Source organism: Rhinatrema bivittatum, chromosome 9, assembly GCF_901001135.1.
Source record: "Rhinatrema bivittatum chromosome 9, aRhiBiv1.1, whole genome shotgun sequence".
Lineage (NCBI taxonomy): Eukaryota > Metazoa > Chordata > Amphibia > Gymnophiona > Rhinatrematidae > Rhinatrema > Rhinatrema bivittatum.
Genome location: NC_042623.1, coordinates 11,723,960 through 11,736,006, shown reverse-complemented (window position 1 = coordinate 11,736,006; position 12,047 = coordinate 11,723,960). Strand labels below are relative to the sequence as shown.

The window sequence follows — 12,047 nt, the reverse complement described above, 5'->3', positions numbered from 1 at the left end:
AGAACAGGTGGGGCTCTCATTAGATGACACCAAAGATTTGGCGATTGTCCACAAATAGGACTGAAGCAGTAAAACATTTGCTTAGTAAGTAAGTAGTAAGGTAGCAGTAGTAGTAGTAGTAAATAAGTCTTAAAGTAGTAAGGTAAGTACTACTTAATAAGTAGTAAATAAGGTAGTAGTAGTAGTAGTAGTAAATAAGTAGTAAGGTCACAATATGCTTGCACAGTCAGACATGCTTGGATCCAGTCTTTTCACTGCACGTTCTTCCTCACTTCAACTACTCATCAGAACTGAGGTCTGACATTTAGAGCCGCACACTCATTTGGAAAACTGCCTCAAGAGCAGCTCTGTTATGGGTTGGGCCCAGACGGGAAGGGCTAGAGTGGAGTCAACAACTGGTATTACATAGATTAAGGCACATAAATATTTAAATAAACCATTACCACCTTCTCTTCCCCTCAGGTTAGGCATCAGTCACTCTGCGGCTTTCTTCAGATCAGTTGTCAGGACCATCCTTCAGCCAGTCAGTAAGCCTCTCTCTGTCAGAGAGAGGGGCCAGGGTCTGCCTCCACACCACCACTGGATTCAGTGCACTCCTAGTGCCATGCGAAGGGAAAGCAATACAGCTGTATCGTATAGGGTGCGGTTTTGCACGAATAAAAAATGAAAGGAAAGGCAGTGACACGAGAGTGGAATATTACAACACTTTATTGCAGCATTGACAAAAGTAGGATTTTTGAAGCTGGTGAGGATCGTGCAGCATTTCTGGGTGAAATGTTACAACTTTATACGTGTCATTCTACATGCAGAAAACAAAAAACGGTGGTGAAACAAAAATTTAAAATAGCCTGAAAAAAAAAAAAAAGTGAATCATGTAGTAGCATCCAGATGTTCTCTTCCAAGTAAATGGATGAGATTTATATGAAAGCAAAGAAAGCCACAACTAGCCTAATAAATAACAGGATTGTCAAACTGAGGAAGAAATCCAACAGACTTCTTAATTTCTACTTAGAAAAGGAAAAAAATATAAACTATGTTTTCATAAGGTTTTTTCGTCTTTTTTTTTTCTTTTTCTTTTTTTTTTAAACATTAAGGTAGTAAACCCATGAAGTTCAACAAAACCCTCTGATGATCTTCTCCTGTTACTGCTCCTTGACATGCTGACTGTCACGTTTTGGTTTTCAAGGATACTTGCAATGGCCTCGAGTACATCCCCTATGTTTTGGCTGGTATTGGGCAAGAACTCTGGATGAACATTCACTGTATAATCAAACAAGCTTCACATCTTGGATTTACCTTATTAGCAACCTTTTCTCTCTCCAGCCCTTGCTTGGTAAAATGTGCTCCTTCTGCTTTGATTTTATCGTGAAAGAGCAGAGCCTTCTTGGGCAGCACATCTGCTGCCTGTGGATCTCTGCTTCCGAGCTTCGTTCGTTCTGCCATGTTCCAGTTTACTGCGAGATTCTGCTGCTTCGAATCCACTCCATGCTCCTCCGCTGTCACTCTGGAGCCCTGATTTTCAGTTTTTTTTCTGCCACATACAGTGATGTCCTGTACCTCTGAATCAAGTTTAACACTTGAAAGCTTATAAAGTTGATTCCTTCCATACCACGCCATCCAAACTTTTTCAACAGAAATGCAATTTGCTTCCTTACTTAAAAAAAATTGCTTTCTATATTTAACTTAACTGCTTACTAATAAAGTTAAGCATCTCACTGCTTCACTTCCTTCTCTTAAGATGATTAACCCTCACAAGTTTCTTGCTTGTGTGTGTGGTGGTGGTGGTGGTTTTGTCAAGGCTGGGAGCTGCTTCTTATTCAGTTGAGAGCCGAGGCTGGTGTCTCTGCTCCAGATGAACCCTAGCCTGCCCCAGGGCTCTGCTCTGAACTCTCTCGGCTGACTGACATGCTGAGGTGTGTCCACTGCTCTCATCTCAACTCCTGGAGGGTTCCACTATTCCACTATCCACAACGTCAGAGATTCAGGGCCCAGTGAAAACGACCCTTGCCGCTGGATCAGCGTCTCCTAAAGGAGGAGCAAAAGGGAAAAATTAACTTGGGGAGATTATCCTTTGACAGGTTATCAATAAGTAGAGGGGCCAGACTGACATGAACAAGCAGCACAATATATCTTCAGAGGGGGAAAAAAATAACTTTGGTTCCTTTTAAACTGAGTGCACTTTGCATCCTATACAATTGATAATTAAAGGGACAGTTTTCTAACAGCATATATATATTGTAAATCAAATGCCCAATTTCCAAAGCATGTGCATACGTTCCCTTCCAAAATTATCCCACCAAAACTACTTGCACGTTGTTCACCTGCTTATTTGTGCGCAGACTGTTTTCTAGAAAAGTTTATAGGCATAGTTTTGAAAACGCAGAAGTATGCACAGGTAAGTGTAAACCTCTTCCCAGCACTGGGCCTAGGTGGGTTTACCTGCATCTCAGGTGGACGACTTGGGAAAAGCCCATTGTTGAGGATAAGGTGCAGAAACGCTGTTGGAAAGGACCCCATTACTACCATTTATCATTCATAAAGAACTTCCAGATATTCAGATAAGAGACCTTCTAAACGTTCAGTTGCTCACACTCTCTCTTTCAACAAATGATTTTATTTTCTGTTGGGAGTCGGGCCTTGCAAACAGATCCTAACAGAGAGCAGGCTGCACAGCCCCTGCAAGCAACGCTCCAAGTTTACAGAGAATTCACTTTTCTTAGTCCGTTAGAGGAAAGGGGGGGAGAGAGAGAGGGGCTGGGCTCTCCACTTACCTCCCACCAGTTTTAAAGATTAGATCTGCATTTGGTGCTCCCTTGGGATGCTGGTAGCGAGGGCGCCGCTCACGGTTGGTGTTTGCTGGAGCCGGACGCTGGGCCAGGGACTGTAACATTTCTGTAATCCAAGCACAAGGACAAATGCTCACTTTTCTCTCTTACACACTCTAATGGTGAGTTTGGATTAATCTATTACTTTTCTTTTCAAAGAGGGGGTCAAAGTGCACCATGCTCTTAGCGATTCTAACGTCATCATTATTGCTCAATTACAACAGGGAAACCTGTCAAAAGGAGGTTAAATATTACGAATCCTCAACCACCGTCTGGACGCTGCTCCCACGCTCCGAGACAATAATGAAACGTAAGTGAGCTCTGTCCATCCTAGGGCACAAAACGCTGAAGGTGCCAAATCCCCATCTCAAAGAGAGGCCTGGGCCTGTTATTGCTTGCTTTAGGGCTGGGAGGATACTTTTATTAGGATAACACACATTTTAAGAGGAAAGCATTTTCCCCATTTTATTTATTTAAAATATCTTCTAGCCCGCAGCTTCCTATCGTATGTTCAGTGCGGGTTACAAAATTAACATACAGAAATATCTTAAAATATATCGCAGCATACACTTACAAATACTTTCCAAAATACAAAAATAAAATACACTAACAATCCAAAGCTTCTTCAGAAAACCCTCTTTTCACCAGCTTTAAATCCAGCTGCTCACAGAGACTTCTTGGCAATTTCTTCCATTCCATCGCTGCTCCTGAAGAGCGAGCTCCCAATCTGGTTTGTATGCACTTATACCGATTAGCCGAGGGAACACACAACTGCAAGGTTCTCCCTGATCTAAATGCCCATTTTGGGGTACACAGCTCTATTGCACTTCTTAAAACACAAGCTTGTGCATTCTTTATTTTTAGCAGTTTAAAAACCATAGTCAGCCGTCTAAATCTTGCCCTCCATTTTACTGGTAAGCAGTGCAGCTCTCTAGCCTCCTCCCGAGCGGCGGCAGTTTGCACTAACTGAGGAACATGAATTAACTTTTCTGGTGGTACTCAACACGATAGCCTGAACCACAGTCCGATAAAGATCAGAGGGCAAAAGACGTTTCAGTGGCCTAATCATCTTCAGCTTCTAAAATGCTACTTTGGCTACATGACACACTTGGCCTTCAATGACAACTGGGAGTCTAAAACGATTCCCAGACATTTTACCTCTGTCTGAACTGGCACAGCACTTTAGGAGGACAAACACATAAAATCTTAGTTTTCTTTATGTTCAAATACAGAAAGTGATCAGTCAACCACTCTGTTACCCTACTAAAAATAATCAGCAGCCTACATTCTGGTAATTTTCCCTTGGGACCACATGGAAAAAAAAAAAATAATATCAGCAGCATAAATGACATACTTAAACCTATAAAGAGTGTGGTAATGCCCTCCCAGGGAGAATAAATACATATTACATAAAATACTGAAAGAGCAGATCCCTGGGACACTCTTTGAACCCTGTTAGTGAGAAGTGATCTAACCCAATCAGGCCACAGAGTGCTAAGCACTGGAGTAGTGTTTCATGATGAACTGTGTCGAACGCCACACTTAAATCAAGCTGAATGAGAATACCTGTACCCCCATGACCTAGACAGCATCATACAAAGTCCAACAGGCTCAGCACGAAATACTCAGTATTAGGATTTTTACGGAAACCCATACTGACTAATATTCAAGATTAACGTTTCATTCACATAATCCTCCAACTGACCCAATACTATCTTCTCTACAATGTGTGCTATTGGCAAGCTTGAAACAGGATGATAATTCAGCAGCTCAGCTGGAGAGACTAAGGTCTTTCTTAATAGGTCTTATCGAAGACCTCACCGTCACTCAGACTTGTTTACCATCCTTTTTATCATCTCGTTCTTAATGATGAAAAGCGACAGGGATCTAACACTGAATAAATGGACTTCAAAGCTCAAACTTTACCATCTACTTCCTTCTGAGCAGTTAGACTCAGTCCATGAGTTTTTTGGGCTGATGGATGTACCAAGCTCATGTTAGCTTGGTACAAAAAAGTCAGCTAACACCTCCCAGTCCGGCACCTTGCCATCTGTTGTTTTTTCACTACATGAGATAGCTCCAATGGTTTATTTGAGGCCTGGCAGCACCTTCCAGCCATGAGGCTTCCTTTGTTATTACCCAGGAGTTTTGCCTCTTTATAAATATTCCCGCCTCTCACTTCTTGGCTTGGGGATGAAAGCTTTAAGGTATTTTCTTTGGCAATCCAACTTTACTGGTTTTCTTTTTAATGTAACCAAATAGAAAACTCATTTAGTTTTATCCTTTTTCATTCAATCTTCCATTCAGACTTAATATGATTGGGAAATGCTGTCCAGAAGGTCTTAGAAAACTGAGAAAACAGACAGCAATGCTAATAAATGAAGTTGTATTAATTGTCAGAGATGTGAAATGCCCCTTTGCTCTCTTCTGACAGTCACTCAATTGTGTTAAAGTATTCCTGATCCCGTGCCAGAGACTCATCTGCTTACATGACAAGTTTACTCGTCTTTTCTGCCTGTTTTCCTAATCTCCAGTAATCCCGCTCGAGACACGCATTTAAAGTATCTTAGAAACGCAGTGGGAAGCTTTGCTGCTCTATAACTCCCACAGTGTCCAACGCAACGTCTGTATTTCCCGAATGTAAAAGGATCCAAGAGAGAAATGTAAGCACACCATTTAAACGGCTATGTACCTTGGGGAAACAGTCCTGCCCTGCACGCGCTCTGAGGCATTCCCGGAGCGGGGAGATAAACGCACGCTCAGTTTTGCACTTTCAAAGCCAGGGGAATGCTGGCTTTTTCCCTATTTTTGATAGGGGGAGACTGACATGGCCGTTCAGCGTGGGGGGACAACTTGCAGCAGTGGGGATGGTGCTAGGCAGTGCCAGCAGGGGAGAAGATCCAGTTATTCTCAGAACCTAAATGAGAAATTGGGGGCAGTTAACGGACCCCTTTGATCCTATGCCTTGTTCTGACCTGCTCCAAATATCTCGGTCTCAAGCAGAGACTTCCTGTCCCCTTCTAGTTGTCTTAGAAAGTTCTTGCCACCAGTTTGTACCCCCTTGGGTGTCTCACTTTATTAAACTTCAGCCGTTTTGGATGATGCATTCTGGCAGTACCTAATTTACATCCTCTCTAAAGGAAAAATCTGCATCTACTTTCCCTTTCAGATTATCCCCTTATTTTCCAATTGCATATTCCAGCGCCTTAATGATCAATTTCTTTGCTTTACCGTCCATGCATGGGCTCGGTTCTGCTCCCTCTTCAGTTACTGTTTCTTTACCAATGGATGACGACGACGAGTATGAATAGATGCAAGTAAACCAGTGCCAACACTGAAATCCCAGCCTATATGAATCAAACCAAAGCAGGTAATTCTTTCATCTCGCTCCTTGGAGTTATCGTATACATCACGCCTCGTCACTGCGTGCTACTCTCTTCAGCACACCGGTGATAAAGGTAGCGAAATACAAACTGGAAAAACTCTTGAGGTACAGCTTCAAGCCTCTTTATCAGCAGTGACATCACCGTTTCCTCTAGTGTTTCACATTACCCAACAGTACTTGAGTATTACGAACACGCTTTCTTTTCCCCGTGCCTCTCCGCATGCTTTCAGGAAGTCCAGGCCTCAGCAATGTGCTCCTGATTTTTTTGATGTATTATGTTGCAAAGCATTTTAAGATCTTAATTGGATAAAAGTCACTAAATACATGCAAGTTATTAAGACTTCTAAATATTTTACTCAGTTATGTTACGAATCATTGTGTATATGATGATCTGCATCCCAGCCTATTTAGCACATCATTAGATCTAGCCAAGAAAGGTTTGTGGGAAAATAAGAGGCTCCCATGCTTCATTATTTATTTGGGGATATTAATATTGTCTATCTTTTCATGCCCTTCTTCATGGTGACATTTCAGATGGATGGATGGATGGATGGATGGATGAAAGCCCCCTCACCTCCATTTCTGTCACTGATTTAATTTCTGGGATTTATATTTCATCTTTTAAAATAAAAATAAACAAAAAATAAACAAGGTGGATTACAATGAGTAAATGCAAAACCATGATATAATCCAACACATCAATAAACCTGCAGAACAAACCACAAACAAGGTAAAACCATGTTAAATCAGCATAAATCCCTTAATGTAACCCAATAACTTTCCTAGATAAAGCCTTGAGTGTAAACTCTGGGACTAATTAAAACCAATCCATTTCCCACTTAAATGGGCAGCTCTTCCAGTACTTTGAAGGGATTTAAAACATTTCCTACACCTGCCTCTTTGAGAGGATATGACCAGATCCTGCATTACAGTACAGCACTTTTCATTCGTTATCCTTTATCAGGAAACATTGTGCTGTACTATAGAATCATCTTCCTGCCATGTGCCCGACTGGGTGCATCCTTGCATCCAAATCGCCAGCGTCCAGAAAACATTTTAACAAGTCAAATACTGGAACTGAATTGGACAATGATGGTTAAAATGCAGCAGACTAAGTTTTGAGTAGCCCAATTTCAATCATATTGCCACTATATTAAAATCGTTAATGAACAACAATTAGAAACGTCACAAAGCTACTCAGGTTCAAGTCAAAGCAAAACAGCCTACAACAAAAACAGATTTGATCCTTTTATTCAAAATGGTATTCAGGAGTGTCCGCTAAACACGATTTATAGAGATGAGCCAAAAAGCATGAGCTTGTAAGTGCAGTCACAAACCTCTTCTATAATCTAGTGATTTTCCCCATCACACCCTCCCCTCCTCAGCACCGCTGGCTGTCAGTGAAGCGCAGGCCCCCTTCCTCCCCTCTGTGAGCCTCGGTGCTGAGCTGCAGCCACACTCCTTTAACCTGTGCATCTGGATTAAGTTCTGCTTTGTGTCTTTCTCTGGATAACTGGAAACTAATTGGCCCAATGTAGGTAACTGGAAGACGACAAACTCGACAGCTGATGTATTTGAGCTATGTAAATTCTAGCATACCCTGATAATCCTCTTGTTCCTGCCGCTCATTGATGTCCAGCGTAAGCTTCTTCATTCTCATCCTCTCCTCTTGTTCAGCCTGTTGCTGGTTCCAGTGATTCGCAGCCAGTTGGGAAGACATGGGCACATTAAGGATTTTAAACTGGAAAGAAAGAAAAAAAAAAAAAGGGTGAGAGACACATCAAACCTTCCCTAAGAGAACGAGCTCGGCAGTTTACGTTATGTGAACAGACTGTTTTAGAGACTACAGGCTCTGGAAACAGAGAAACCCTCATGGGCCAGCAGGAAGGACTGTTCCTCAGGCAGAGAATTCAGGCACGCTACAAACTGAGAGACATGGAGCCCGTGGAAGGACAATTTCAAAGCAATTCTTCATTCAAAGGAGGAAAGAAAATTCACAGAATATTTTGTCAGCGGAGACACTCATGAGTACAACACCTAATTGGAAGGAAAACTATCAATGAGTTTATCAATGTATTAGACTCATAAGAACATAAGAGGCTGCCATGCTGGGTCAGACCAAGGGTCTATCAAGCCCAGCATCCTGTCTCCAACAGTGACCAAGCCAGGTCACAAGAACCTGGCAAGTACCCAAACACCAAGAAGATCCCATGCTACTGATGCCAGTAATGGCAGAGGCCATTCCCCACTGATTAACAGCAGTTTAAGGATTTCTCCACCAAGAACTTATCCAAATCTTTTTTAAACCCAGCTACACTGACCAACCTAACCAGTTAAGCACTGATTTTTCTACTTAAGGTCAGGAAGAAATGTTTCCTTCACTGTGTGGAAGAACTGGAAACAGATATACTGTACTTTTTTTTTTTAAGCCTTCCTGTGGATTAAAAGCAGGGATAACTATTTGAAGAGCGTTCAAAGACTGGATGTTATGCTCCATCCATCCTAACTGATTCTCCACTCTCTGTAAGCCTGTATTCTCCCCTGTGAGGTGTTGCACACTTGCAAGAAGTGATGTACTGATCCCATGGCTCTGATAAGCAATGCTCCACTTGGTGAAATACGGTTTCCATAAAGTTATTTAACTAAGGGCTCCCAGAGGCCCCTTTGTAGCATAAACCTGCTTACAGGAAGGCATATGATTCACGTCAATCAATCTCGGTCTTTGCTCTTGCATTTTGCTGCCCTACTAACCTGCATCGCCACCTCAAGTTTGTGGTTTGAGAGAGTTGGCAAGAACATAGAAGTTGGTGCTGACCAACCTGACACTTAAAGGCTGCTAGAATCTACACTGGCTACAGAAACAGCTTTGCTCAGTTGCTTCCTGTTTAGGTTTTATTCCCAGGCCGCTTCATTTGCTGCATCCCATGCTAACCTTGTGGCTCAAGCAGAGCCTGGATATGCTTGGCCCAGGACAGAGGAAGGACTATTGCAGTGGTGGCTCCTACTGGTCAGAGGCTGGTACTGAGGGGGTGTCTTGGAGGAAGAGCCTCTCCAGCATTTGCCAAGCGTATGCTATCCGAGGGAAGGGGAGATTGAAAAAGGGTAAAAAGAAAGCCAAAAAGCCCATAATGTGTCTCTCTAATCCTAGCTACACCACCTGTTTCTAAAGCTCCCGAGTCTGCCCTGTACTAATACTGTACCAGGGCAATTCTGAAAAGATGCAAAGACCATGGAACATTTACTCCCAGACTTTGCACCAGTTCCCAGAGGGAACGCACAGGCATCCTTCCCCTTCGAAAACCAGTCTAGGAAAAAGCACCCACTTTTCCCCTTAAACAATGCACTTAGATAGCAAAATTGCTTACCTGTAATAGGTGTTATCCCAGGACAGCAGGACGTAGTCCTCACATATGGGTGACGTCACTGACAGAGCCCTATTACGGAAAACGTTCTGTCAAAGTTTCTAGAAAGCTTTTGATTGGCACTCTGAGCATGCCCAGCATGCCATGATCCCTCGAGCCACAGGGGTCTCCCTTCAGTCTTGTGTGTAGCAATAAGCGTTAGCAAAAAATACAATAATAAAACGGATCGGACCCAACTCCGCCGGGTGGCGGGTGGGTTTCGTGAGGACTACATCCTGCTGTCCTGGGATAACACCTATTACAAGGTAAGCAATTTTGCTTTATCCCAGGACAAGCAGGATGGTAGTCCTCCCATATGGGTGATTAGCAAGCTACAGGCTGAGTCATATTTGTAATGGACCAACAGCGTACAACTTGTGCAACAGGCACAACAAGTGGTGTAGTGTTGGGAAAAATGAGGCAGCCTGAATCACAGCAGGTTGGATGTAGAAGGAGTTGGGATTATGTTGGAAACAAATTCTTCAAGACAGATTGTCCGAAGGTCCAATCTTGTCGTCCCTCTTTATCCAAACAGTAATGGGCTGCGAAGGTATGAAGAGAACTCCCATGTTGCAGCGTTACATGTGTCAGCTATTGGCACTGAACGATAGTGTGCTACTGAGGTTGCCATTGCTCGTACTGAATGTGCCTTTACTCGCCCTTGGAGAGGAAGGCCTGCTTTTTCATAGCAGAGCTCTATACAATGTGAAAACCCATTGGAGAGTGTTTGTTTGCCACCCAGTTTGTTTATATCATAAGAAACAGAGTTGAGAGGATTTTCTGAGGACTGCAGTGCGATCCAGGTTGTAAGCAAGTGCACATTTACAATCCAAGGTGTGCAAAGATCTCTCACTTTGATGAGTGTGAGGTTTTGGGAAGAATGTGGGCAAGACTATGGATTGATTTAAGTGCAATTCCGTAACTATCTTGCGAAGGAATTTTGGATGTGCACGGAGTACCACTCTATCATGTAAGAATTTTGTATAGGGTGAGTATGTGACAAGTGCTTGTAACTCACTAACCCGTCTAGAAGATGTAATAGCTATTAGGAAGAGAGATTTCCATGTAAGAAATTTAATATCACAGGATGCCATGGGTTCAAAAGGAGAATGCATGAGCCTTGTCAACTTGTCAACACCACATTTAGTTCCCATTCTGTGACTGGTGGTTGTATAGGGGGTTTAAGGTGAATTAAACCTCTCATAAACCTACTAACAAGAGGTTGAACTGATACTGGTGCATCCCCTATTCTACGATGGTAAGCTGAGATTGCACTTAAATGCACTCGCACTGACGAGGTCTGGAGACCAGAGTCTGAAAGGTGACATAGATAGTCTAGTAAAGATGATATGGGGCAGGAAAAAGGGTCAATACTTTTTATGTACACAACATGGTGAATCTTTTCCACTTAGAATGATAGTTCTTCCGAGTGGAGGGTCTACATGAAGCTACAAGCACTTGAGAAACCTTGGGTGAAAGATTGAATGGTTGCAAGATCAAGCTTTCAACATCCAGGCAGTCAGCGATAGGGACTGAAGGGTGGGATGGCACAACCGGCCCTGATCCTGAGTTGTGAGAGTGAGTGCTGTGCCCAGGCGAATGGTTTCCCTGATCGAGAAGTATGGGAAACCATACCTGTCGAGGCCAATACGGGGCTATGAGTATCATGGACCCCTTTGTCCTGTTGTAGCTTTACTAGAGCCTTGGTTATTAGCGGTATCAGGGGATACACTTATAGAAGGTCTGCATTCCAGTGGCGAGCAAAGGTGTCCTTGGCTAACTGGTTTCTCTGCTTGTGCAGGGAGAAAAGGTTGACCACTTTGTGATTCAGTTCTGATGCAAAGAGGTCCACTGTTGAAATATCCTGGTCGCTACTAAAGGATCCAGGGACCACTCGTGAGGTTGGAATTGATGACAGAGATGGTCTGCTACTACATTGTGAATGCCCGCCAGATAAGTGGCCTGGAGAAACATGGAATGTGTCAGGGCCCAGCCCCAAATTTGTGCGGCTTCTTGACAAAGGAGATACAAGCCCATACCTCCTTGTTTGTTCAGGTACCACATGGCAACTGTGTTGTCGGTTTGTATTAGAACAGTCTTGTGTGAAAGGCAGTCCTTGAACACAAAGCGCATAACGTATAGCTCGAAGCTCCAGGAAATTGATTTGGAATGTTGCTTCGAGTTTTGTCCAAGTACCTTGAGTCTGGAGATTGCCTATGTGAGCTCCCCAACCTAAGGTGGATGCATCTGTAGTTAAAGTCACTTGTGGATCTGGTTGCTGGAAAGAATTTCCTGCTAGCAAGTTGTCCTTGTTTGTCCACCAGAGAAGGGACAGATGTAACTGGTGGGTTATCTAGATTTGATGTGACAATGGTTGAGTGGCTTGGAGCCATTGTGATCTCAATGTCCATTGAGTTACTCTCATGGCTAATCTGG

The 12,047-nt window shown here is 43.1% G+C and overlaps 1 protein-coding gene across 3 annotated transcripts in view; it reads right to left on the bottom strand.

Moving 5' to 3' along the window:
- Nucleotides 1–690: 690 nt before the first annotated feature.
- Nucleotides 691–12,047, bottom strand: part of UPF2 (UPF2 regulator of nonsense mediated mRNA decay) — a 201,823-nt gene continuing 190,466 nt past the window's right edge. For all 3 annotated transcript variants that reach the window (XM_029616810.1, XM_029616809.1, XM_029616811.1), the window contains exons 21-23: nucleotides 7,810–7,951; nucleotides 2,772–2,892; nucleotides 691–2,025 (exon numbers count right to left, since the gene is read on the bottom strand). In XM_029616810.1, coding sequence (XP_029472670.1) covers nucleotides 2,016–2,025; nucleotides 2,772–2,892; nucleotides 7,810–7,951 — 273 coding nt within the window. In that variant the 3' untranslated portion in view covers nucleotides 691–2,015. The remainder of the gene's footprint in view (nucleotides 2,026–2,771; nucleotides 2,893–7,809; nucleotides 7,952–12,047) is intronic.